General features: G+C 52.8%; 2 protein-coding genes across 2 annotated transcripts; both read right to left on the reverse strand.

The window, feature by feature from the left end:
• Positions 1 to 1,763: 1,763 nt before the first annotated feature.
• Positions 1,764 to 13,469, reverse strand: RASAL3 (RAS protein activator like 3). The gene is made up of 18 exons (XM_040241002.1): positions 13,250 to 13,469; positions 12,773 to 13,107; positions 10,592 to 10,722; positions 10,361 to 10,439; positions 10,191 to 10,252; positions 9,339 to 9,409; positions 8,467 to 8,593; positions 8,281 to 8,379; positions 7,293 to 7,838; positions 6,811 to 6,955; positions 6,415 to 6,559; positions 5,062 to 5,298; positions 4,770 to 4,971; positions 4,546 to 4,664; positions 3,206 to 3,596; positions 2,761 to 2,918; positions 2,200 to 2,263; positions 1,764 to 2,094 (listed from the first exon to the last, which is right to left on the reverse strand). Exons 2-18 carry the CDS (start codon positions 13,092 to 13,094, stop codon positions 1,951 to 1,953), a joined length of 3,042 nt encoding a protein of 1,013 aa, XP_040096936.1. The 5' UTR covers positions 13,095 to 13,107; positions 13,250 to 13,469; the 3' UTR covers positions 1,764 to 1,950.
• Positions 13,470 to 16,191: 2,722 nt separating this feature from the next.
• On the reverse strand, positions 16,192 to 22,467 carry PGLYRP2 (peptidoglycan recognition protein 2). The gene is made up of 6 exons (XM_040241003.1): positions 22,390 to 22,467; positions 21,616 to 21,739; positions 19,395 to 20,480; positions 18,682 to 18,892; positions 17,673 to 17,970; positions 16,192 to 16,676 (listed from the first exon to the last, which is right to left on the reverse strand). Exons 2-6 carry the CDS (start codon positions 21,704 to 21,706, stop codon positions 16,587 to 16,589), a joined length of 1,776 nt encoding a protein of 591 aa, XP_040096937.1. The 5' UTR covers positions 21,707 to 21,739; positions 22,390 to 22,467; the 3' UTR covers positions 16,192 to 16,586.
• Positions 22,468 to 27,236: the final 4,769 nt, after the last annotated feature.

Below are 27,236 nucleotides of genomic sequence, written 5' to 3' on the forward strand. Positions count from 1 at the left end.
ATCCCTAGCCTTCAGACCCTTGCTACCTTCCAACCACGAACTTGTTCCCTCCTTCCCCATTACCTACACTGGACTTCAGTACTTTCATGCCCCTAGAGCTTGCCTAGGTCCCCAGTGCAAAGTCCCCCTTTCCACCCAACCGGCAAGATCACAGTTGCCTAGACAACCCCATAATGTACACAATGCTACCTCTCCCACCCATCACCCATCCACATGTCCAAACTACCCATTCATCTCTCCACCCATTCACCCACACACCCAACCACTCATTTACCCATCCAGTCGATTAACCACCTAGCGGTCCACCTCTGCAACCACCTATCCATCCATCCATCCATCTATCCACCCATCCATCCAAACACTCACTCAATGACCATCCACCTCCTATCTACCTACTCATCCATCCACTACCTATGTAAATACCTACTTAACCATACAACCAAGCAACCATCCACCCATCTTTGCACATAATCCTTTCATACAGTCACTCCAAAGTGAAGTCGCTTAGTCCTGTCTAACTCTTTGTGACACCATGGACTCCATGGGATTTTCCAGGCAAGAGTACTGGAGTGGGTTGCCATTTCCTTCTCCAGAGGCTCTTCCCAACCCAGGGATCGAACCCAGGTCTCCCGAATTGTAAGTAGCTGCTTTACCATTTGAGCCACCAGGGAAGATAGCCACCCAAACACCAATCCATCAATTGCATGTTTGTCTTCTCCACTAGAGTGCAAGCTCCATGAGTACAAGAGTCTGTCTGTGGAGTTCATTATTGTTTCCCCACTGCACAGCTTGAGAGTCTTAGGATACCTCAACAAATGTACATGTAATACATATAACTGCTTACTCATTTAACTCAAATATGTATTTCCTACTATGAACCAGGTCTTTTATAGACAGACATACCCATCCCAGCTAACCACCTACTCAACTACTCACCTACCAGGGCAAACATCCAGCAAATGCTAACCTATTCATCTGCCTATTGTCCTATCCACCCTAACCCTCACCCATTTACCTACTCATGATTCAAGTGCCCATTCATTTTTTCAACCACCACACACACAGCTTAACTTTCTACATATCTACCCACTCCTTCTTTCATCTGTCTCCTAGACCCACGCCGTCACTGAATCAAGGAGCCAATGTTAGAATTGGAGTGCTATGAAGATGCTCTGGAGAAGGCGATGGCACCCCACTCCAGTACTCTTGCCTGGAAAATCCCATGGACGGAGGAGCCTGGTGTGCTGCAGTTCATGGGGTCGCTGAGAGTTGGACATGACTCAGGGACTTCACTTTCACTTTTCACTTTCATGCATTGGAGAAGGAAATGGCAACCCACTCCAGTGTTCTTGCCTGGAGAATCCCAGGGACGGGGGAGCTTGGTGGGCTGCCGTCTATGGGGTGACACAGAGTGGGACACGACTGAAGCGACTTAGCAGCAGCAGCAGCAGCAGCAGATGCTCTCATCTGAGATCTGGAAATTAGTGGAGATGAGATCTGGGCTCTACAGAGAATCAACTGCTACCCCTAACAATGACCAATACCTTTTATCAAACACTTTAAACTATAGGTCTTTTACTGTATGAGGAACTTTAAATCCATTTTACAAATGAGGAGATCAAGGCTCTGAGAAAGTGAGGGACTAAGGTCACACAGCTGGTGAGAATCTCCCTGCATCGCCCCACTCCCCTGAGACCTGCAATTAGGAGAGAGTTTGAGAGAGCTGGATTGAGGGAATGGAGTTTGCTTTCTGATTGGCAAAATTCAGGGGCAAAAAAAAAACATCGCTTTTTACTGAAATCAAGATTTTACTGGGCAACCTGGCAGTGCCAGACTGGCACCTACAGCTCCACTCCCTACTATAGGCCACATGGGTTTGAGGCAGGGGGTGGACAGGCCCGTTAGACGCTTTCTCTCTGCTCCCAAAGCATGTCGGGCCGAGTGGGCAACTCAAGTGGTGTCTCCGTTGATGCAGGGAGCTTTGAGAGGCAGGGGCTGGCTCTGGGACTCCGATGTCCTGGGAAGAAGCTGCAGGTTCTGGATGGTATCCTTCAGCTGGGCCTGAGTACTCTCTATCTCAGCCAGTCGGCACTCCTGGGGAGGCAGCAGTAGTGGACTCAGAGCCGGGTGAGGGTTGCATCCCAACTCGTGTTCCCTCACCCAGCCTAAATCTGTCCCAGGGCTCGGGCTGGGTCTCACCAGACTTTTCAGCCTGTGGCCCTCATTGGTTGAAGGATCGCGCCCTGGATCCAACTTCGCGGTCCTGTAGGGATTACGGGTGAAAGGAAAGAGTCAGAGGCTGAGAGACTCCCCTAGAGCTCCTGGTTGGAGTCAGGGACTCCGGCGCGGAGCTTGAGATGGAGGTGGGGTTTATTCAGCCTGGGGGTGGGGCCTAGATACGTTTGAAGAAGGGACTGCTGAATTAGAACCTGGACTGGCTGCGATGAAAGGACCAATCAACCAGTCCTGCGTGAGGTCGTGAGCAGGATAGGGGCGGGCCCACACTAAGAGATAGCGGGTCTGTCCCAACTTGTTTGGAAGGAGCTGACTGAGAGGGACTGCTCGAGAGGACCTCCCAGAGACTTGGGGTGGATGGAGGCGACCAAGAAGCGGGTCTTAGATGTGTAGGAGCGGGTCTTACCGAGGGGGCGTGGCCGTGCCAGGCGTGATTTGGGTGGACTTACTGGGAGGCAGGGCCTGAGCCGATCTCTCTTTAGCAAGGCCGCCTGGGGCGGAGCTAATAGGGAGGGCGGGGCTTACCCTTCTCGGAGCCTGGAATCTAGGCGCTGAAGCTGGGTCCGAAGCTGCTCCTGCTGCTCGCTCAAGGACCGGATGTGGGTGCTGAGTGACTCCACGAGGCCGGACAGCATCTTCAGATCCTGACGCAGGGCAGCCACCTCGCACTGAAGTTCCGCCAGCTGTGGGGAGGGAGCAACTGTAACCTGAGCCACTGTCCTGCCCCTTCTCCCCACGGACACTGACTGACCTCCCTGTTCCGTTTGCTCTGCCTCCTAACCGCCCTGCCTATAGGGTAATGACTCTCTAATTGTACAGAAGAGGAAAACTGAGGCTCAGAGAGGGTTGGGTTAGGCCTGAATCACAGACCGCAGCAAGCTCGGGGTTTGAACCGAGACCTGCCTATCTTTCAGTCTTTTTCTAATCCTATCTCCCCACTCTATGCGCAGACCTGAGCTGTCCACCTCACCTTGCCCAGGGGTCGGTGGGTGCCCAGCGCCTGGTCTTTGTCTCTTGGCTGGTCCATCTGGCGCTGCCAGGGCACCGACGACTTCCGAGGCAGCGATGCTGAGGCTCCAGTCCAGGGACGGCCGCGGGGCGCGGGTCCCGCGTGTAGGGAGCCTTTGGGTCGCGGCCGCGGTCCGGCAGACGGGCGGCGGCGAGCGGGGCGGCCAGCCGGGACACTCTGCGTGCGCTGTACCGCCCGAGGCAGCCGGGGGAGCTGTTCCTCCTCCAGCCGCGGTCGGGCCCAACTACCTGCCCCGTGAACGCTGCGCAGGGACTGACTCTTGGAGATGAGAGGGGTGTGCTTGGGGAGGTCGCGGGGGGCCAGAAAGCCAGGCTTCTCCCCTGCAGAGATGCTGGGGGTGGGATGGGGAGCTCAGAACTTCCACCAGCTTCTGAGCTGACCCCACCTCTACCTTCCACCAGAAATAACTCCACCCCTGATCTTTTACTTCTCTGCTAGCCCTGTGACTGAAGCGATCCCATTTTGACTTCTGATCCTGTCCTGGACTTCCGATAATACTGTCTCTTCTATGACCTCAATCTAACCTTTGAGCCCTCTCTAGCCTTGTCCCGGAGCTCTGACACAGTGTTACCCTTGATTTGAGCCTCTGTGTAATCTCTACTTCCAATCTGCTGGAGCTTGTCTGCATGCTAAATCACTTCAGTCCTGCCTGACTCTGCAATCCTAAGGACTGTAGCCCACCAGGCTCCTTTGTCCATGGGATTCTCCAGTCAAGAATACTGGAGTGGGTTCTCTTGCCCTCCTTCAGAGAATCTTCCCAACCCAGGGGTCAAACCTGCATCTTTTACATCTCCTGAATTGGCAAGCAGGTTCTTTACCACTCGCACCACCTGGAGAGCCCCCTGAAGCTTGACCTGTGCTCAAAACTCTACTCTCTTCCTTCCCAATCTGATTCCCTCTTGTCCCCAACCTCTGACCTTCAACTGAACCTGTCTCTGCCTTCTGAAAGAACATGATCCCTGACTTCTGACCCCCCAAATGACTCTGCCCATAAACTTTGACCCCATCTCCCCCCTGGGCCTGACCTGAGATCTGCCCCTCATTGCTGAAAGTGACAATGTCACTTTCTCTCTCTGACCCTAGATGTGACCTCTGCAATGCCTAATCCCCACCTCCGAGTTCAATCTGACCTGATGCCCCCTTTTCTGATGGCACTGTGAGCCTCTCCCTGACCCCTGACATGATCCTGTCTTCACCTCTGACCCCGTGCATGCCTTTGGCCCTTCCCCTACTCCCACCCATCAGAACTGGATCAGGTCAGACTTGAGGCAAGTAGTTACCTGGAATGGCCCTGGGTGTGGGGTGCTGGGAAACACATTGGCACAGTCACAGGTACAGGTCGGCCCTCTTCGATGGCATGCAGGATAGTGGGCAGTGGTTCCAGGTTGTCCCGGGTGGCCTGGTAAAGCATGCAGGGAGGATGCTGAGCAAACTCTCCAGGACCAGAGACCCCTACTCTCTTGCCTCCCTACCTCATGTTCTGGGCTCTGTGCTCAGGCCACACCTGGTCAAGTTCAGCAAAGATAGTACAGAGCTGGGCATGCAGGACTGCTAGCTGGAGGGCCAGGTCACTGCTGCCCTGATAACCACTGGGTGCTGTGTCTGCATCCACCATGGCCACTTGGTCCAGGAAATGTTGCATTGCAGGTCCATGATCCTCCAGAAAGGTGTTCATGAAGCTCATGTAGGCTTCCTTCTCACCAAACCTGCACCAGAGCCCAAGTGGTGGATGGGTCAGGTCCAGAATCTGCCACCCCCACCGCCCCGGTGTGGCTACCCAGCCTCCCAGCACCTACGGAGCACGGTTGGCAAGGTTCTGGATGACCTTGGCGATCAGTGTGAGGGTGCGGGCTGGGCCAGGCGCCGGGTGCTCTGGTGCTAGGCCAAAGAGGCTGGGTGATAGAATGGCAGGACACAGGAGCCGCAGAAAGAGAGAGGCACATACGAGTCGGGGCCCCAGTGCCTCAGAGCCACGTGCTTTGCATGCTTCTCGCCAGCCTGAGAACACAGTGCCCAGCTCTGCTGGGAACCAGCTGGGAGAGAAGAGGCAATAGTTAGAAGGGAAAGATATGAGCATAAGGTTCATGGATGATCAAAATCCTAAGGTCGGGGTCAGTAGACGCCTGCTTGCTAAGTTCCAGGATAGAAGACATTGGGGATAATGATGCTTGGGGTTATAGGTCTCCTTGGGGTCAGGGCTTGTTGGTGGTGTACTCATTGTGGTGACTTCTGGAGTCAGAAATCTTAGATTTGGGGGTATAGGTTCACAGGAGGACAGAAGCCATGAGCTTCATGTCCAGCTATAACTGGACATGAAACTGGGGTGCCAGACAGAGTACATAATATGAAGTAGTATAAGATTGGGTCACAGAGTCATCTAGATTCAGAAATCATGAGATTGATGTCCTAGGTGACACGGGATTAGGCACACAGGTTAACCTAGGGTCAGAGGTCAAGGAATTGGAAGCCTAGGAATTCCAGTTACATGGGATTTGGGATACAGGGTTACTTAAGTTCAGGGATCATGGGATTGGGAGTATGGCATTACTGGAATCAGAGATCATAGGGTTAAGTGAAAGTGAAAGTGTTAGTTGCTGAATCCTGTCTGATTCTGCAGCCCCATGGACTGAAGCCTGCCAGGCTCCTTTGTCCATGGAATTCTCCTGGCAAGGATACTAGAGTGGGGTTGCCATTCCCTTCTCCAGGGGATCTTCCCAAACCATGGATCAAACCCGGGTCTTCTGCATTGCAGGCAGATTCTTTACTATCTGAGCCACCAGGGAAGCCCCAATAGGATTGAGACCCTATTTAACTGGGGTCAGGGGGCATGGAATTAGGGTATGGGGTCACCTGTAGTCTAGAAGACAAAGAATCGGGTCCCATGTTACTTGGGGTTAGGTAGCATGACATTGGAATGAGTTGCCAGATTTAGCAAATAAAACTTTAGGAAAAACAATTAAACTTGAATTTCAGATTTTAAAAAAATGAATACTTTTTTTTTTTTAGTATAAAAAGGTATGTCACAAATATGGTATCTCATTTAACTGGGCATGCTATATTTTATCTGGAAACCTTAATTTGGAGTCAGAGCTAGCATAGTGACTGAGAGCACTGACACTCACTTGTAGCAGTGGTGCCCTGACACTCACTTGTAGGAGTGGATGATGTTCTCAAAGACCTCCTTGCAGCTGTTTCGCAGTCTGCTCTGGTGCTGGGACAGATCTGAGGCTGGGCATTTACTGGGGTCCACCTCACAGTCCTCGGTGGAGGCACAGAGACGCTGCACGACCTGTCCTGCAGTCCAGCACAACCAGAGAGGGCCTGGACCATGACCACAACCCACAGCACCCAGCCTCCAGTTCCATCTCCAACCTACCTCGGAGGCACCTAAAATCTTGGGAAACCTCCAGTTCACTCTAGGATCCCAGCATCCCCAGGGCATCACCCACTACCAGAATCCAAGTCTACCCATGGGTTCTCAGATTTCTCCTGGGTTGCCCTAGCCGGCTCAACTAAGCCTCTGACCCCTGCCCCACTCTGCTCACCCAGCGTCTCTTGGAGGTAATCCTGTGCCACCAGCTTCATGTACTCATCGATGGCCTTGGTGGCCAATGTGTTTTCCCGGAACAGCAGTGCCTCACGGCCTCCACTGCGTGCCAGCTCTGCGGTGCCCAGGTCTGTCACCAGGGCCTAAGCATAGTGGGGTTACATTGCGCTGGGCGCGGACTGAGTCGTGAGAATCCCTGCTCTTGGTGGATCCCTCACCCTTGGGGCACAGGCCCTGCCCCTCGCAGCTGCTGCCCGGGCCCATTGGCCTCGCGGCTGGGGTTCTTAACAAAACGGGAACCTCCGAATCAAAGCAGAAACTTGGGTCTCAGGGTGCAGAAGCTCAGTTCAGACTCCACCCCTCAAGCTGCCCCTCCCCTCGAAGGCGCCACTCTGGTACTGGTCCCCGCTAACTGCCCCCTTGGAGGACGCGATCCGCCAGCCCCTGGTCACCCGGGTTGGTCCCGTCGCGGCGCCGCACCTGAGCCCGGCCGGTGGCGCGCAGCACGCGCACCATGGCGGCGGCCAGCTCTTCCTTGGCTTGAGCAGACAGCGTGAGTTCGAGCGCCCCGCAGAGGCGCGCGTAGTGGAACGTGAGGAACTCTGCCAGCTCCTTGTAGCGCTCCGACGGCAGCACTCGCAGGCGCCGCGCCCGGATCCGTGCTCGCAGCGCCGCGCCGGCTGGCGCCCCGAGCAGCGGGAACCAGCGCTCCAGACCCGCGGCGGGCGCCCGGGGGACGCTCAGCTCTTCCAGCGCCAAGGCCACTCGGCCCAGCACCGCGTCCCCGGGGCCCGCTCCGCGTAGTCGCAGGGACAGGCGACGCGCTGGCGGCAGCGCCTCGAAATGGAAGCGTTCTGCCCAGAAGAGCTGGCCCGGGCCTGCCCGCGGAGTCGTGCGCGCCAGCAGCGCTCCGTCCAGCCACAGCTCCGCGCGCACTCCTGGCGCCGCCGCCGCCGCCGCCCGGGGCAGCCCCTTCACTTCGTGCACCCACACGCTCAGCCACGTCTCTTCCCGCTCCACGTTGTCCTGCGGACCAAAGCAGAGACAGGAGCGTGCCTTCGGTGCTCCACATGGCGCATCAGAGATGAAGCGCGGGACGCGTGCTCCCAAGGGTTCGCTGTGCCTCTGGGGGAAGACAGCGGGACTACGGGGATCCCACGATGATCCTCTAGCTTTTCTGGGCCCTCCCGGAGAGATCCGGGGTCCAGGGCATGGAGGAGTAACCGCGGGGTGGAAACTTGGCGACTCTCTGGGGTGCAAATAGGGCTTGGACTAAATACAATCCGAGCTGTGGAAGGGACTGGCAATTCATGGAATCGGCGGAGGATCTCGGAGTGGTTGCAAACGTGTAGGAAGGCAGATGTGTCCAAGGGGCAAAGTTTTAACGCGAGAGAAATTTGGATTGGGTGGAAGGGGCGGGGCCCGGGCTGTGGGCGGGGCCTCCACGTCCGACCTTGCGCGTACCTACCTGACTAGGCTGGAAGTGGCGACGAAGGTCCTCGATCCAGCGGTCTCTCTCGGTAGCCGAGCGACAGGAGAAGCAGCGACTCCCGCCTGCCCATATTACCTGTTGAAGAGGGGGAATCCAAGAGTACGGTTGAGGCCAAGGGTTGAGCCAAAGGGTCAGGCGAGGTGGACAGTTGCCTTTACTTACCTGGAAGCAGTGGGGCTCCTCCAGCAAGCTGCGGTGCAGTGGCCAGACCCGCACGTCCCGCTCGGCTCCGAGGTCCAGTTCGGAAATCGTGGCCAGCGATTCCCGGGAGCCCAGAGCACTGGGGGCCCTGGCGAAGGCGCACGTGGGCAAGCTGTCATTCCTACTCACTCCCTTGACCCCCACAACCTGCCCCCTGCAGCCCAAAGGGTGGAAGGAACCCAGAGGGAACTTGAACCCAAGTTGAACGTGAATCCATCCTTTTGCCACTGAATTCCTCACTGTCTGTACTCCAGTCACACTGGCCTTTTTTTTGTCACTTCATTCATCCTCTTGACTTTTGCACTTGCTGTTCCTTCTGCCTGGAACGCTTTTCCTGTCCTTTTTGGCCTGATTAACTTCCATCTAGACTGACGCAACTTAGCAGCAGCAGCAGCCTTCAGATCTCCCGGGAGGGAGGGAATGGCAAACCACTCTAGTATTCTTGCCAGGAAAAGCCCACTGACAGAGGAGCCTGCTGGGCTACAGTCCGTGGCATTGCAAAGAGTCAGACATGACCAAACACACACACACGCACGCACACACACACACATCCTTCACATCTCAGATCAAGCGTCCCTTTCCGAGACACTCACTCCCAAACCAAGGTGTTGACTCGGCTGCTATTTTAGAGTTACTGTGTCACACTCTGCCCCCACCCTTCAGTGGAAGGCTGACTCCATCCTTAGGGTCTTTCAGTGGCCCCAGCATTGCCCAACAAGGGGCAGGACACAGAGGCCCACAGGGTATATTTGGTGAAGATCAGAATTATCGGCAGGAGAAATGGGAGGGGTAGTGTTGAATCCCAACCCCTCTACCTCCTCAGAGACCCTTACCCATCTCGGGAAGCACTGGCTCCTAGCTCTGACTTGGCCTTTTTCTTCTCTTTTAACCGCTTCAGCAGCCCCTATGGGGAGGGGGACGTCAGCTGGGCAGAACCCTATGTTCCCTCTTTAGGTCCTTTCCTTGCCCCACCCAGGATGTCCTGGAAGATCTATTGATCTTGGGGGAAATCACAAGGTCAGCCTACGTTTGCCAGAATATTAAAGGCAATCAACAGCTGCCATTTCTAAAGCACCAGCCATTTAGAAATGTGCTTTCTTACATTCTCTATGGACTTCTCATAAACAGCCCCAAGAAGGAGCTTCTCTCACCGGCTTCATTTGACAGATAGGGACACTATGGCCCAGAGAGGGTCAGTGACCTGGTCAAGATGGCCCAGGAGGATTTCCCTAGTGGTTCAGTGGGTAAGAATCCGTCTGCCATTGCAGGGGACACAGCTTCCGTCTCTGGTATGGGAAGATTCCATATGCTTTGGAGCAGCTAAGCCTGAGCATTGTATCACTGAGGCCAAGCTCTAGAGCCCATGATCTGCAACTATGGAGCCCAAGTGGTGATTACTAAAGCCCGTGTGCCTAGAGGCCATGCTCCACAATAAGGGAAATCACTGCTATTAGAAGCCCATGCACCTCCAGGAAGAGGAGGCCCTGCTCGCAGCAACTAGAGAAAGCCTATGAGCAGTAACAAAGACCCAGCATAGCCAAGAATAAAGACAAATAAATTAAAAAATTAAAAAGTAAAAGAAAAATAATCCCAGGAAATTAATGAAAAAATATCACCCAGGAAAAGTCCCCCCTTTCACCTCTGAGGGTCTGAAATCTTTCCTCTCCCCTCCACCTACCACTTACACGAACATTGTGGATCTGGTGGGGGCCAGCACCCTCTGGCTCTGTCTTTCCAGGGGTCCGATCTGTGGGTGGTAAGGGGTGGAAGATTGAGGGGGGTGGGATCATCTTGGATTCTGCCCCACTTTAACAGGTTCCCAAATGCCCCAGCCCTCCCTGTCTCTCAAGCTTACCTGGATCCTTGAGATTCCCCAAGGCCACTTGGATGCTGCTCTCAGAGCTAGCGCTCCCCATCCGGGGCTGGCGAGGACCCTGTCCCCCAGTAGGAGTGGATGGTCAGAAAGGGGAGGCAGACAGACAGAAGGAGAGGCGGACACATTTCTGTTATACCCCTCATGCTCCCTTACTGCTGTTCTCTCTCCCTTCCTTTCTTCCCCTTCCCTTGCCTGTGTGGCCCCTCTTACCTCCTCTTCATTCCCAAGCAGCACCAGCTTCCCATCAAGTAGTGTGAAGCCTTCGATGTTCCAGACGGGGACATCGGGGGTGGGAGCCTCTGGGATCTGTGCGGCCAGGGGCTCCAGCTCCGGCTCAGGCTCTGGGTAGAGGAAGCGGCGCTGGGGACCTGGGAGTCCTTTCTTCTCCCTCAGGATGACCTTTCCATTCACCAAGGCTCATCAAGGGTTCCCTCCTAAGTGCCTCCTCTTCCCAACCCACTCAGTAGTCATGTCAGGTGCTGGACAAGCCCCCACCCCTCTCTGGGCCTTGTCTCCAGTAACCATGGGTAGTAATGGGTAGTGGATGCAGCCCCACAGACTATGTGTCCTGTACTGTATTTACTACTCCGCATTCCTTCTGTCATTTAATCCTCCAAAAGCCATTCAAAGGGCTATTAAAACCCCCATTTTACCAAGGCTGCTGCCATTTGCTGCTTAGTCGCTAAGTTGTGTCCGACTCTTTGTGACCCTGTGGACTGTAGCCCACCAGGCTCCTCTGTCCGTGGAATTCTCCAGGAAAGAATACTGCAGTGGGTTACTGTGCCCTCCTCCAGGGCATCTCCCTGACCAAGGGACTGAACTCAGGTCTCCTGCATTGCAGGCAGATTCTTTACCACTGAGCTACTTAGGGAAGCCCCTTAACCACTGGACTACCAGGGAATGCCCTGCACTGGATCTTGAAGAGCAGATTTGATTTGACAGAGATTGAGGAGATGGTCGCATTAACAGAGTGAGCAGGGTTTCCTAGCTGGCTCAGCAGTAAAGAACCTGCCTGCCAATGCAGGGGAATGCAAGAGACGTAGTTTCAATCCCTGGGTTGAGAAGATGCCCTGGAGGAGGAAATGGCAACCCGCTCCAGGATTTTTGCTGGAAAATTTCATGGACAGAGGAGCCTGGTGGGTTACAGTCCATGGGGTAACAGAGATTCGGAGATGACTGAGCAACTGAGGGCACACGCACATGCACACACACACACACACACACACAGAGCTTGAGGAAAGGCTGGGATTTGGCACATGGCCTGGTCCAGAGAATTAAACGGAGAGGTGAGGAGGGCTTGGAAGGCTTAAAGGCTGGAGTGGAAGGTTAAGGAAGAGATTGGCAGAGCCTTGAGTGTCAGTTAGAGGAGATAGGGATTCGTCCTGAAGGTATTATGGAGCCATGGGAGGTGTTTGAGTCGGGGAAGAGCAGGTGGGCTTGTCAGAGAGCGCTCACTGGATGCTATGGAGTAGGCAATATCTGATACCCTGGAGGGGGCTGAAGGGATTCCTGTGCAAAGTGGGGATATGAATGATGAGAATTAAACGAGCTTTCAGAATTAGGAGGACAGAATCAACCCTCCCAGAGGACCCATCTGTCCTACTGTTTTACCACCAGGGGAATAAGTGATAACTCCACTTGCTAATGGATCACATAAAATGTGCTGAGTCACAGGCATTCCTGAGCTCCAACCCTCATGGTATCCTTTAGAATTCTAGATCTCTCTGTGTGACACTTAGCCCCCATCTGTCATCTCCTTATTTACTTGTTTACGGTCTGTCACACTCACTGCACCCTGAACTCCATGAGGCAGGCAGGCTCTTTCATCTGTTTTGTTCCTGCTGTGTCCTCAGTGTCTAAATCAGGGCAAGCCTAGAACACAGTAAATGCTCATAGACCTCTGTTTGCATGACCGAATGAATGAATGATATACCCTTCAGGATAGGAGTCATGATTCCATTTTAACCTGTGGAGAAACTGAAGCTCAAGGAAGAGGGGATACTAAGACATTGAGGCTGGAGGGCAGGAAAGTAGAAGACCGCAGAAATGGGTATCCAGGCAGGAGAGAAGATGCCTGGGCCATTGAATATGAGGAGAGACCTGCCAGGGCCAAGAGCCTTTTGGCATCTGGACAGTGCTGCCGCATCAGACTGTTCCCTGCCCCTTCCCCTGGCTGGACCCCCAGCTCATAGGTTCCTAGCCACTCCCACCATGCCCAGGCCCCTGGGGTGAGGGGAAAGAGGGAAGAGGGCAGCCAGCCGGGCCCCCAGCCACTTCCTGTTGGGCTTTTGCACTCCCCACAACTTCCTGTGTCTGTAAGGCTGATGCTCTGGAGGCAGACAAAACCTCCCTGCATCCGGGCCTCCCAGCCTGGGTGGGGGAGCCACGTACCTGGGTTTTCTGGCTCCGGCTCTGAATCCAGCGGTGGGCTTTTGTTTTTCCCCCAGAGGCTCTTGGATATTTTCAGGCGGCTCGTACGTGACTCCTTGGCGGGTGCAGAGAGGACGCGACGAAACAGCGAGCGTGGGGCCGGCTGGCTGCTGGCCGTGGTCTCCTGGTGGCTCTGTGACCTCCCCCATCCTGCAAGGCGGCCCCAGCGGAACCCCCCAGCTCCCTTCTCCCCACCACCCCCTGAGTGCCAGCGGTAGGAGGTTAGAGGGGATGGGGCTGCAGGCTGGGTTTGGGAGGCCTGGCTTGGTGAAGGTGGGTCCATGGCAGAGATTCTCCTGGGGGAATGAGAGGGTGATAATTCTGTCCGGTGTCTGCCCACTGGACAGGGTTGTGCTGTCTTCGTTTCTGCCCCCTCCTCACTCTCAGCTGTGCCCCCAGGGAACCCCCTTTGGGGGCCACATACACTCCCTCTCTTACCTTGATTTCCTGACCAGCCTCAGAATCAGCAGCCGTCTGCACCCTGCCGGGCTTCCTCCGGCTGAACGCAACTCCACGTGACCCTGTCTGTCCCACCCCACCCCACAGCCAGGCTGGGAGGGCACAACAGGGGGCAGGATGCTAGAGGAGAGGAGGTGACAAAGCAGGACTCAGAATCTCTCAGTGACCAGGAGGTAGCCCATGCCCCTCTTTGAGCCCCAGTTACCTTCTCTGCAAAATGGGCACATGCAGATTAAATGCTGGAACTCTCATCCACTGCTGGTCAGAATGTAGACCGACTCATCCAAGCTGGAAACCTGGTATGATCTTTGAATATTGACTATTTACCTCTTTTCTGACTCAGCAGCTCCACATATTGGGTGTATATGCTAGGTAAACACCCAATAGACATGTCCACCAGCCCTATTCATAATACGTGTGTGCTCAGTTGCTCAGCCGTGTTCTGCTCTTTGTCTTACTCTTTGCAACCCCATGGACTGTAGCCCACCAGGCTCCTCTGTCCATGGGATTTCCCAGGGTCGAGTTGCCATTTCCTACCCCAGGGAATCTTCCCCACCCTGGGATCAAATCCTGGTCTTCTGTGTTGCCTGTATTGGCAGGTGAGCCGCCAGAGAAGCCCTTATAAAGATTACATGCTTGCGTCCTAAGTTGCTTTAGTTGTGTCCAACTCTGCAACGCTATGGACTTTAGCCTGCCAGGCTCCTCTGTCCATGGAATTCTCCAGGCAAGAATACTGGAGTCGGTTGCCATGTCCTCCTGCAGGGGATCTTCCCGACCCAGGAATCGAACCCGTGTCTCCGGTGTTTCCTGCACTAGCAGGCAGATTCTTTACCACTGTGCCACCTGGTAGCCCCAGACTGAAAACAACCAACATGTGCATATACAGTAGAATGGATAAATTGTGGTCTCTTCGCATAGTGAAATATTATGTAGCAATAAGAATAATTGAACTCAGATGAATCACAAACAATGCTGAACAAAAAAAATACAATGAAGATTAAACACTATGTATTTCTATTTATGGGCTTCCCTAGTGGCTCAGAGGTTAAAGCGTCTGCCTGTAATGCGGGAGATGTAGGTTTGATTCCTGGGTAAGTTCCAAAGCAGGCAAAACATGTGTAACAAGTCAGGAGACGGGTTTCCCTTTGGAGGGGCTGGAGACTGGGGAGGTGGAGGAGCACAAGGGAGCCTTTTAGGAGCTGATCATTTTTTTTTTAATGAAGTGAACTTCACATAGTATAAATACAACCTCTTTTATTTCTTGAGCTGAATGTTGGTTACATGGGTGTGTTCTGCTGTGAAAATTCATTAACCACATGTTTGGGTTTCTTTCATGCATCTCTGTTAATACCACAAAAAGTGTTCACTTGGGAAAAAAAAAAGGGGGTGGCCAAATTCTGTTCTAAGGAATGAGTGAGTTAATGTGAGAATCAGTAGAATGCTGGCCCACTGGTCCCAGGGTGAGTTTGAGTGCCAGCTGGTCCTTCTCTCACTGTGTGACCTCAGGCAAGTCACTTCCTCTCTCTGAGCCTTGGTTTCCTGATTTGTACAAGATGATAACATCAGTTTCAAAAGATTTATAATGGGACACCTTGTTTCTTCAACCAATGTTCTCTTCGTGCCTACTATGTGCTGGTACTGGAGAAGTGACAAGGAACAAGATGAACATGATTCCTGCCTTCCTGGAACTCACAGTACAGCAAGAGAGACAAGTCCTAAACATGAATGTAGGACATTTCTAGCTGGTGAGGAGGACTTAAAAGAAAATAAACAGACTAGAGCAGAGGCTGAGTACAAGAGACCCACTTTGAGCTGGAAAAACCCAGGAGGGCCTCCATGATGAGCTGGCATTTGTGACCCGAAGCATAGAAAGAGCTGGTCATGGGAAGGGCATACCAGATAGAAAGAACAGCTTGTGCAAAGGCAAGGGTGACCAGCGTTTACGTGATGGGATGGGTAGAACTGCCCTCATTAGCATGCGGCCTGTGCAGTTACCCAGGGCCCCATGCTCAGGGCTCTACACTGAGCTTGATTTAATGCTCTGCTGTCGCTGTCTTGAAGTTCCTGCTTTTTGGACAAGGGGCCTACGTTTTCATTTTGCACTGGGCCTCGAACATTCTATAACCGGTCCTGAGGAGGAGGGTCTTCAGTGAGGATCAAAACCCCTTCTCCAGGGGCTGGACATGTTCACGCAGGTGCACACACCTTAGCTATGCCCTCCTCATCCAGGCGGCACTCAGTCCACTCACTGCACACACAGGTAGCTTCTCCCAGTGTTCTCCTGGATCTCTGTTCATTGTGCACTGGCCCCAGTACCTGCACTTTTGCTGGAGGACTTATCTCTGACAGGTGGAGTCCATATTGCCCGTACAGCTAGCAATCCCAAAGTGTCAGCGCGTTAACACCTCCCTGGGAGCTTGGGGCTTCCCAGCTGGCTTGGTGGTAAAGAATCCACCTGCCAAGCAAGAGACATGAGAAGATCCCCTGGAGAAGGAAATGGCAACCCATCCCAGTATTCTTGCCTGGGAAATCCCAAGGACAGAGGAGCCAAGTGGGCTACACTTCATGGGATTGCAAAGAGTTGGACAGTACTGACGAAACAGAAAAAACAAAGAAAATAACCAGGGGGCGGCCCTCAACCAATGGCTATGGGACCTGGAGGGTCAGTACTCCAGCCCCCTTGCCCTTTAAGCGGGATGTCTGTGAGGTGTATGCCCTACACTGTCCCCCAGACGTCCCCAGTAGGATGGAGCTCCGTGTGCCTGCCATACCAACATGACTTCCCTTCCCTGTGTCATTTCCGTATTCCCCAGGTAATATATCCTGGGATCACCACCCAGACAGACTACTTCCACTGGGATTCTTGTCCCAGGGTCTGCTTCTGGGCAACCCCAAACTGTGACTGAACATGCAAATGCAGATGATGCTTGAACACAGGTTTTCTATTCATGGTGTCCTTTTTTTAAAAAATCATTTTATTTTCTGGCTGTGCTAGGCCTTTCTTGTTGTGGGTGGGCTTTCTCTAGTTTCAGCAAGTGGGGGCTGCTCTTCATGGCAGTGCTCAGGCTTCTCCTTGTGGTGGCTTCTTTTGTGGAACACGGGGCTCTAGGTGTGCAAGGCTTCAATAGTTGCAGCACTCTGGCTTGGTAGTTGCGACTTGCAGGCTCTAGAGCCAGGGCTCAGTAGTTGTGACCACAGGCTTAGTTGCTCCACAGCATGTGGAATCTTCCCAGACCAGAGATCAAACCCATATCCCCTGCATTGGCAGGTGGATTCTCAACCACTGGACCACTGGGGAAGTCTCTCCAAGGTCTCTTCATTGGAGGTCAGTGGATAGCAGTATCGTTGGAGGTGGTCTTCTCTTGGATATGCTGGAGGCCCTCCTGGCAGTTCTTGGTTTCACGTTCTGAGAAAGACAAGAGAGTTTAAGTGGGGGTGGTGGGGGTGGTGGTGATAATGGAGCTGGGTTTGCCCTCTTCATGGTGGTACCCTGGATGGGTAAGAGGACAGGGGCCCAAAGTGAGGAGGTGGGTACAACCCCAAATGCAGGCCAGCTTATTGAAATGGAATGGTAGTTTGAAAGTGGAGCTTGATTATACAGGGGTGATTATAGAGGTGGTTTTGTCATTATGGTTGGTGGTGTGGTGCCATCACCAAGCTGAGAATGTGCTGACTGGGCCTAGATTGCTCCAGCATAAAAGTTGTTATCAAGGGTCAGGGAGCCTGGGGCTGAACAAGCATCCTTGGGACTGAGATGGTCTGGGCTGAGGATTGCAACAACTGGGTTAGGGGCTGGGCAGAAGCTGTGTGGGCTTCCCAGGTGGTGCTAGTGGTAAAGAACCCACCTACCAATGCAGGAGACATGAGAGACTTAGGTTCCATTCCTGGGTTGGGAAGATCCCCTGGAGGAGGGCATGGCAACCCATTCCACTATTCTTGCTTGGAGAATCCCATGGACAGAGGAGCCTGGTAAGCTACAGTCCACAGGGTGGCAAAGAGTCTGACATGACTGAAGTGACTAAGCACACAGCACAGAAGCTGTCCTATGCAAAGAGGCTTTCTGTAGAGGGTCACAATCTTGATCACTGTTGTGTGGACAGAGAGCCTTTGGGTTGGGAGCAAGGGTGAGGGCAAGGTTGGTGGCTGGGATAAGGTTGTGAAATGTAGAGGGGCAGGGGCAGTAGGCTATGTTGAAAGCAGAATGACTGAAGTCTGGGTCTAGATTGCCTGAATAGATTGCAAGGGAGTGAAGGGTCTTGGCTGAGGTTGTGGGCACAGAGTTACAGGAAAGAGTGAGAGGGGCCTGCTGGAGTTAGGCAAGCAGGCAGGGATCAGGGCACGCGCTGAGCTTGTGTGAGCAGAGGGGCCTCAGGCCGAGGTAGTGCGGGCACCGGGGACTGACCTTGTCGAAGCGCGGCCAGGTGCGCAGCAGGTTGAAGAGCCGGTCGCCAGGGCACTCAGTGCGCACGAGCTGGCGGTGGCCTAGCAGCGCATAGTCTGGCCTCAGGAGGCCGGCGCGTATAGCGCAGCGCGGGAGCTCGTCTCGCACCGCTCGCAGCGCGGCCTCTGAGGGCAGCACCGCGGTGTAGTTGCCTATAAAGGCCACGCCGAAGCCGCGGGAGTTGTGGCCGAGTGTGTGCGCACCCACCCAGTGCCATCCGCGGCCCTCGTACACGTAGCCGTCTGAGCCCACCACGAAACTGCGGAGGAGAGAGGGAAGCAGGAACCAGACGGCGTGAGGTCTCGCTCCGCATCTGGCCCTCTACCCCAGTTTCCGCACCCGTGCCAAGGGCCACCGTCACCCCAAGTTTCCCCCGGTCACGCAGACTCCACCTGGTCCAGCCATGTCCCACTCTCCCTCCAAATGCCACCCCAGAAATAGTCTCGTTTCACTGGATCTGTCCTCATTAGCCCGGTCTCTTTCTACCCAGCTCCCTCCTCATTATTTCAAGTCTAACTTCTCCGCAGTTCTGACCCTCTTCTGGCTGAGATCATATCCATTATTGATCCGTCCCAGACTTAGCCGCTACCACAGGTCCTGTTCTTCTCCCAAGTCTGGACTCCTTTCCTGGTTCCCACCCCAGGCTAAAAAGAGTCCCACTGTTGAGCTCTTTCTGCTGCTGCTGCTGCTGCCAAGTCACTTCAGTCGTGTCTGACTCTGCGCGACCCCATAGACAGCAGCCCACCAGGCTCCTCGATCCCCGGGATTCTCCAGGCAAGTGAGCTCTTTCTAGTAGCTATTAAGACTCCAACCACAGTCTAGGCCATGCCCCTCTCCACCCTGGCTCCACCCACCCTAAACTCCGCCTCAGGTTCAAACCCCGCCCCCTGAGTCAGGCTCCGCCCATCCTGCCTCTCCACTGCACCGCCCCTTGGTCTGCCTTGCCAGCGCTCCGCAGGTTCCCGCCCACCTGTATCCTATGTCGGCCCAGCCGCGTGTCTGCTGGTGGAAATGTTGCATAGAGCGCATGTCTGCTGCGCAGCGCTCAAAGCTGGTGCAGGGTGGCGCGGGCAAGTACGTGTGGTGCACATACAAGAACCCGAGCGGCAGCTTCAGCGGCGTCGGGAGACCCTCGAACGGTGCAGCACCCCAGCGGCAACGCGGGTGGATTGCTGGACACCCTGAGGGGAAGGGAATCGAGAGTGGGAGTCAGCGAGCGTTTCTCTGCCTGCTGCCTTCTCTCACACTAAGAGGGCACGTAAGGATCATCCCTCCAGTCTCCTCCCAGATATGGGGACGGTTCATTCTCACATCAGTCTTCCCCAGAGGCTCAGATGGTAAAGAATCTGCCTGCAATGCAGGAGACCCGAGTTCAGCCCCTGGGTGGAGAAGATGCCGTGGAGAAGGGAATGGCTACCCACTCCAGTATTCTTGCTTGCAGGATCCCATGGACAGAGAAGCCTAGCCACCGTCCATGGAGTCACCAAGAGTCGAGTGCAACTAACACTTTTTACTTTTTTCACTTTTCAATCACTCTGGCCCCCACTGGAGACTAAATCTAACAGCATCCTAGTCCTGTTGGCCCCCTCTGGAATCCCCTAACCATAGATCCCACTGACCTGTCTGGCACTGAGAAGGTATCTGTGAGAAGGATTGTCTCAGTGGGTGGGGGGTCTTATTCACCTAGGAAAGCCTCAGTGAACTCCTTGGTAGCATGGGTGGCCACCTGTGCCAGCTCTTCTTGGCTCATGCCCTGTAGATGAGGGTGTGCTGGCTCTAGTCTCTGTAGCAGGATGAGGGCCCCCCATACTTGCTGGGTCAGGGTGGGGGCCGAAGTCAGAGCAGCTCCGTTGTGCCGTCGGAAGTTGCTTCGAAATCCTGGGTCTCCGGCAACCCCAGCTCCATAGTACTGGCTCAGCAGGTGACTGAGGGGTGGCCGGGGCTCAGGGGTCCGGCTCAGATAGTCTCCAAGGAGGGCTCCATCCAGGGCACCGTTGAGGAAGGCCGTGGTGAGGGGTGATGCCTCAGGATCCAGGAGTGTGAAGGTCCTGGGAACAGAGAGCTGGTCCCAGCATCCCTCAGTTCCCAGTCCAGAATGATTCCAGGTCTGAGGACCCTGGAGGAAGTTCAGGCCCAGGTCCCCGGCCAGGGTGACCGCGAGGAGGCTGTCCACAGCGGTCGGTAACTTGGCCTTGGTATCTGGAGAGGAGGCTTGGACATCTGGAGAGCCAGGTCTAACTTCTGGAGAGGTGGCTCCGACCTCTAGATCTTTGGTGCGAACACTTGGAGACACAGCTCTGACATCCGCAGAGGTGACATCAGGAGAGGCCTCGCTGAGCCCTGGGGAGGGGTCGCCAAGGTCTGGAAAGGTGACGCCAGCATCTGGAGGGGTGGCCGTGCTCTCTAAGGAGAGGTTTACGATTCTGTGGCCCTGAAGCCCTGCCCGAAGCCCTGCCAGGAGAGGCTCCACAGCCACCGTCGAGCCATCGGGGGCTAGTACCACCCCATACTCCTTCCCATCCTGCATGCTGTGTCTCGCCACCACTCCCATCAGGCCTCGAAGCTCTGGGCTCAGCGAAGGAGGATCCAGCTCGGTGATGCTGAGACTCTTCCCCTCCAGCAGGAAGCGATGGAGGGAACTGTGGGTATCAGAGCCCTGGGCTGACAGCAGCCATGCAGCGACACTATGGCCAGCCTCAGTGGCTGGCGCCTTCTGCTCCAGCTCAGCCAGGGCCTGGATGACAGAGTCCATGAGCAGGGGCAGGGTCGCTGTGGGAGGAGGGATGGCATTAACCCAACAGCCCAGCACCCCCATTCCTCAGCCTCCTCCTGCCGCTTCTGCATCTTCTCAATGCCCCCAGCTCTTTGCTGGACAACTTTATACGATGTCTGACACTGCCCTTGTGTAGGTGAGGAAACTGAAACGCCGACAACAAGTTAAGGAGCTTAGACTATCAGTGGGCACTGGGGAGCCACGGCAGCTTCATGAGCAGGAGAGATACACAGCCTGGTTGAAATTCTAAGATTGCTCTTTTGAGTGCCGTATGAAGAATATAATTTTTTGGAGGGCAGATCAGAGTAGAGAAGGGGAGAGAGGGTGGAGGTAAGTAGTGAAGGTGGCTGAAGCCAGGATGGTGATGCTGTGATGGATAAGAGTGGGCAGTGTCCTCAGGTATCTTAAGGGAATGATGGACAGTTTTTCTTAGTGGATTGGAGTTTTCAGAAGTATAGAGGGAACAGTGTCTTGAAGGGTCCCCAGCGGAGGGTGAGCCTGTGCCGTGTGGGAGAAATGTCAGTGGCTGAACTTGGAACTTAGAAGTGTGGGGCTCAGAGCTAGGGTAAATTGTTGAATAATAGCTGACATTAATTAAATATTTACTATATGCCAGGCACCATTGTAGGTGACTTATATAACAACACATTTAATCTTCACAAGGACCCTATGAGCGTGAAGAGGTTAAACTACCTACCTAAGATCACACAGCGAGGAAGTGGCAGAGGCAGGATTTGAACACAGGAAGTCCTAATCCTTACACTCCACCATCTGCTGCAATTCAGACTCTTCTCCAGACAGTTCACATAGTAATTCCTCTATAACTTTGCTTTACTCTCTGCCTAAAATGTCCTGTACTGCTTCACCACCAAGTAAAATTCTTCTTCCTGTCCTAGATTTATTTCCCCTCCTCCAGGAGGTCTTCCTAAATTTTGCTCTTTTGGCCTCAGTTTCTTCCCCCAACCCTTGCCCAGATCCTATGGGGCTGGGAACATCTGTGTTCCCAGACTAGAGTTTCCTAGAGACTTGAGCCTTGTGAGTCCAGCCTCACCCTGTAAAGAGCTGGACGCAGAGGGGCAGCAATATACTGAACTAAGAGTCCTGGCTTCAGGCCTCTGCCTTCTGACCCACCTGTCCCTGGCTCCGGCTGCAGCAGCAATCCATACAGAATCCAGAGTATACCCTGGACCACCACTGTGGGCTTCCAGTTTCCAAAGGACATAGCCGGTTGACCTCAGCAGAGATCTCAGCAGGGCTGGAAGGAGACAGACAGGGAAAACAAGTAGTACCTTTGGCTACTGTCAAAGTCCAGCGGTGAATGACACGGCTGCCACTTGTAGAGCTGTGGGCGGGAGGCAGCAGAGGCACGGGTACAGAGTGCCCTGCCTCAAGGTCATCTGGGTCTCAGGGGCTCCCCTAGCCTATCCCATTCCTCCTGGGCCGAGGTCAAGGATCAGTAAGTTCCAGGAGGGTCCTTGGAAACCAGATAGTTCAGACTCCATCAGAGTCAGCCCATTCCCCAAGAGAGGTAGACTAAGGTCCATCCAGCATTCCACCCTTCCTATGGCGATAGTTTTGTGGCTGCTTCTGGCCACCAGAGGGGACTCTAAAGTGCCTGCCCAACTGGTAGGACAGGCTGTGCTGAGAGTGGAGAGAGGAGAGGCCTGCCTGAAGTTGACACTACCTCCTGCCTTCTTTGATGCCAGCGCTTTAGCCTCAGGCAGAGGGTGGGTGCAGGGGCCGAGGTGAAGTCTGCTCGGAGTGTAGGGGGACTCTGAGATGTTACTTCTCATCTGTTTCCAGCTCTGGATCCCATGCCATCAGGGATAGCTGAGACCAGGAATTGGGCTCGGGGGAGGTGTTTGGGACCCTGACTCTGTCCCCGGATCTGACTTCTGGGCTCACCTGGGCTGGTGGTGAGGGGTTCTCTCCCTTTTCTGCTGGTGTCCGTGGCCAAGTTCTGCTGAAGAGAGCCTGTTTCCCCTTTATCTGGTGTCAGGTGGGATGGGCTCAACGTGACTGGAGCTGCCATGGATATTGCTTCACTGTGGGCCTCCCATCTCGAAACCAGCCTGGGGAGTTTCCAGGAGACCCACCAGGCTGGGCATTCAGCAGAGGGCGGGCCCTGGGCGGGCCTGGGGATATTCGGGCTGAGCCAGGCCTGGGATTCCCCAGGGGGCCTACTTAGCTATTGAGAGTCACCCAGCATGGGCTTCCTTGGTGGTTCAGAGGTTAAAAATCCACCTGCCGATGCAGGATGTTCAGGAGATGCGGGTTGGTCTCTGGGTTGGCAAGGTGATCCTGGGGTCGAGAAGATCCCCTGGAGAAGGAAATGACCACCCACTCCAGTATTCTTGCCTGGGAAATCCCAGGGACAGAGAAATATGGAGGGCTACACTCCACAGGGGCGCAAAGAGTCGGACGCAACCAAGCTAGCACCTCAAATTCGCCAAAATTCCAAAATTCGAAGCATGGCCTAGCACAAATCTGGGCGCACAGTGGGGGCTCATAGTTAGGTGCTAAGGGAGGGGGGTGCTTAGCCCAGAGCCTGCTCCCCAGGAGATTCTGAGGAAATCTCCTCCCCCAAGCTCCAGTTTCTGAGGATTTGGGGTGAAGGGGCTCTGCCTGGTAGAACCATGTGGAGGATGTGGGCTCTGTGTCTGTCGGGTGCAGGGCTAGAGTGGAGAGTGTAGAATTTAAGGTGGTGCTAAAAATCTCAGCCATCAAGATAACAATATTCTAATGCAATTTTTCATTCTGGCTGTGCCCCAAGGCGTGTGGGATCCTTGTTGCCAGACCTGGGATAGAACCTACGCCACCTGCATTGTAAGAGGGAGTCTTAAGCACTGGACCACCAGGGAAGTCCTGCTAATGCAGTGTTTTACTTATGTATTTATTTTATTTTTATTTTTTTTTATGTATTTATTTTAAAAAATTATTAATTTATTTTATTTTATTTTTATTTATTTATTTATTTATTTTAATTGATTTATTTTTTATTTTACTTTACAATTCTGTATTGGTTTTGCCATACATTGACTTGACTTGAGGATAATTTCTTTACAGTATTGTGATGGTTTTTGCCATACGTCAGTATGAATCAGCCACTGGTATCTATGTGTCCCCCATCCTGAATCCCCTCCCACCTCCCTCCTCATCCTATCCCTCTATGCTGTCACAGAGCACCAGCTTTCAGCGCCCTACGTCATAGTGCAATGTTTTAAAAGACTAAAAGCAAAGCAAAAAAAAAAAAAAAAATCCATGATGAACAAATTAGCAACGTTTTAGTAAAGACAGGATCAGGGGCAGTGCTGTGCTCAGACATATTGGAGCCAGAGGTGAAAGAAAAAACCAGGAATTCTGATGCTGTCTTTGTGGCTCACTTGCTTTATCTTCATTCAGGCCCTGGATCCACTGCGGGTAGCCCCCAGGGGCTGCCAAGTGGACTGTCCATGAGATTCCTACCTGCTGTCCTCAGTCTGGAAATGACCTTGATGCGGCCTCATGAACCCTGGGTTTGTCTCTCTGATTCTCGTGGCTGTCGGGGGACACTTGCAGTTTTATTAAAAAAAAACTTTTTCTGTTGGTCATCCATTTTATTTTTTTAAACTTTTTATTTTATGTTGAAGTATAGCCGATTAACAACGTTGTAATAGTTTCAGGCTGACAACAGAGGGCCTCAGCCATATGTATATCATGTATCCATTCTCCCTCAAAACTCCCCTCCCATCCAGGCTGGCACATAACATGAGCAGAGCTCCCCGTGCTACACAGTAGGTCCTTGTTGGTTATCCATTTTAAATATAGCCGTGTGGACATGTCCATCCCAAACTGCGTAACTATTCCTTTCTACCATCCCCCTCCTGTGGTAACCATAAGATTGTCCTCTAAGTCCCTTGAAGTTTTACTTAACCACCCATTGATGCTCATTTTACCTAGCAAGACGGTGAGCTCAAAGAGGTTAAGTAACTTGCCCAAGGTCACACAGTGAGAACCTGGGGAGAGCTCCAAGCTCAGTGCGTGCGTTCACCATCCGTGAGATCAGGGTCAGAGGCAAGACTGGCGACAGATAAACTTCACACCCAGTAGTTCTTGGGCCAGATGGGCAGCCTTGATACCCTTTTAAAGCTTGAAGTTTGTGGTAGGAGCTTGGTTGTTTTGGAGCCAGGGACATAGCCAGCCAGCATTTCCCTAAGGGTCTGTCTGGGATTAGTGACTTTCTCGGGTAGGACCTTTCCTCCAGGAAACCTCCCTGATTACCCCTGGCTCCCCAGTTTCTCCATTCTGGTTCCCTAACCCAGGATTCCTACCTTTGACCCAGACCTATCCATACAAAACCCTGAGTTTCTGTGTCTGGGGTTTCATCTCCCCCAGACTAGAAGATGTTGAATTTTCTTAGGCTGTCCAAGAATGCCCACCACAGCTCAGAGACCAGATGGGTAGCAGGGAATGACTGTTGAGTATAGAGTAGGCCTTTTTGAGGGGGGTCAGTTTGAGGTCAGGCACACGCAGGCACCCACACACCAAGGCACCTGGGCTGGGCTGGGCTTGGGAGGCTACAGGAAGGCTGGAATTCCCATGATGAGTCATCCCCCACCCCCGCGTCCCTCCCACCTCTGTGAAGCCCATTGTCAGTGAAGGTCAAGAGCTGCGGACAGACCAGGGGTCTTATGAGAGTACCTGGTGCCTGGGTCCAGCCTCAGCGGCAGAGCCCTGGAATCTGGATCTAAACTGACGCTGGGATCAAGGCCAGAGCACAGAGAAAAAGGAGCTTGGGGGCAGGGCTGGGTTTGGGGGGGCCAAGATCCAAGTTAATAACTTTCACTTTGGTAACAGTGGGCTTCCCTGGCAGCTCAGATGGTAAAGAATGTGCCTGCAATCCAGGAGACCCCAGTTCGATCCCTGCGTTCGGGAGGCATGGCAGTCCACTCCAGTGTTCTCGTCTGGAGAATCCCATGGGCCGAGGAGCCTGAACTTTGTGACAGTCCACAGGGTCACAAAGAGTTGGACATGACTGAACAACTTTCACTACACTTTCTTTAGTAACAGTAACGATAATGAGTGAAGCCCCTGAAAAACTCGTGTACAGGTCTCTGAGAGAAGGTTTTATTTAATTATTTTTAAAATAATTTTCTTGATCTATTTTTGGCTGTGCAGGCTCTTTGTGGTTGCTTAGGCTTTTCTCTACTTGTTGAAATCGGGGGCTACTCTCCAGTGGTGGAGCCCAGGCTTCTCATTTCAGTGGCTTCTCTTGTTGCAGAGCACAGCCTCTGGGGCAAGTGTGGGCTTCCGTAGTTGGAGTACATGGACACAGTTGCGGCTCCTGGGCTCCAGAGCACAAGCTCAGTAGGTGTGGAGCACGGGCTTATTTGCTCTGAGACATGTGGGATATTTCTGGATCAGAGGTCAAACTTGTGTCTCCTGCATTGGCAGGGGGATTCTTTATCACTGAGCATCATGGAAGGCCAAGATAAGATTTTATGTGCCCATATTAAACATTTTTTTCTTTACAGAAATACAGCTGATTTACAGTGTCGTGTCAGAGTCTGCTATACAGCAAAGTGCCTCAGTTATACACATAGAGATACGATTTTTTAGAACATTCTTTTCCGTTAAGATTTTTTATAGAATATTGAATATAGTTCCCTGTGATATACAGTAAGACCTTGTTGTTTATTCATCTTATGTATAATAGTTTACATTTGCTAATCCTGGGGAGTCAGAAAGATCCCCTGGAGAGGGAAATGGCAACCCAGTCCAGTATTCTTGCCTGGGAAATCCCATGGGCAGAGAAGCCTGGTGGGCTACAGTCCATGGGGCCACAAGAGTCAGACACGACTTAGTGACTAAACACCAACAATCCTGGGAATCCTTCTCTCCTCCACCTTTCCCTTCAGCATCTGAAAGTCTGTTCTCTATGTCTGTGAGTCTGTTTCTGTTTTGTAGGTAAGTTCATTTGTGCCACATTTTAGATTCCACGTATAAATGATGTCATGTGGTATTGATATTTGTCCTTCTCTTTCTAACTTACTTCACTATAGTATGATCATCTCTGGTCGTACCCATCCTGTCTGACTCTCTGGATCAACCCCAGGTCTCTCGCATTGTAGACGGATTCTTTACTGTCTGAGCCATCAGGGAAACCCCTCTAGTTGTACCCACATCATTGCAAATGACAGCATTTCATTCCTCTTCACGACTGAGTAGTATTCCATTGTACATATGTATCACATCTTTATCCATTGATCTATCGATGGTCATTTAAATTGTTTCCATGTTTTGGATAAGCCTACATTTTTTAAGTTCGGCTCTGGGTTTTTTGAAGAGATGTTTTAAAGCAGGAGTGGCCAAAACACAGTCTGTGGATTGATCATCTGTTTTTGTAAACAGTTGCTTTTTGTTTTCGAGGTGAAATTCACCAAAATAAAGTGAACCACTTAAAAGTGTACAATTCTGTGGCATTATTACATTTACAATTTTGTACAGCCATCACCTGTATCTGATCTACCAGCATTTTCATCACCCCAATATAAAACCCTGTACCCAATAAGCAGTTATTTTGCATCATTTACCGGCTCCTGACAATTGCCAATCTTTTGGTCTCTGGATTTACCTATTATGGCTATTTCATGTAAATATAATCATACAATATGTGATTTTCTGTGTCTGGCATTTTCTTTTCATTGAGTATGATGTTTTCAAATTTCATTTATGCTGTAGCCTGAATCAAGGCATTTTATTATGAATCACTC

This window comes from Oryx dammah, unplaced genomic scaffold (assembly GCF_014754425.2).
Source record: "Oryx dammah isolate SB20612 unplaced genomic scaffold, SCBI_Odam_1.1 HiC_scaffold_5, whole genome shotgun sequence".
NCBI lineage: Eukaryota > Metazoa > Chordata > Mammalia > Artiodactyla > Bovidae > Oryx > Oryx dammah.

Coding starts and splice junctions, on each gene's coding strand:
- PGLYRP2 (XM_040241003.1), bottom strand. CDS start 21,706: ATGTCCTTTGGAAACTGGAAGCCCACAGTGGTGGTCCAGGGTATACTC. Junction 17,971..18,681: donor TGGGCCGACATAGGATACAG/GTGGGCGGGAAC, acceptor TCTCCTCCGCAG/TTTCGTGGTGGGCTCAGACG. Junction 16,677..17,672: donor CCTGGCCGCGCTTCGACAAG/GTCAGTCCCCGG, acceptor TGTCTTTCTCAG/AACGTGAAACCAAGAACTGC.
- RASAL3 (XM_040241002.1), bottom strand. CDS start 13,094: ATGGACCCACCTTCACCAAGCCAGGCCTCCCAAACCCAGCCTGCAGCC. Junction 9,410..10,190: donor ACCAGATCCACAATGTTCGT/GTAAGTGGTAGG, acceptor CCCTCCCCATAG/GGGCTGCTGAAGCGGTTAAA. Junction 4,665..4,769: donor TCTTTGCTGAACTTGACCAG/GTGTGGCCTGAG, acceptor ATGCTTTACCAG/GCCACCCGGGACAACCTGGA.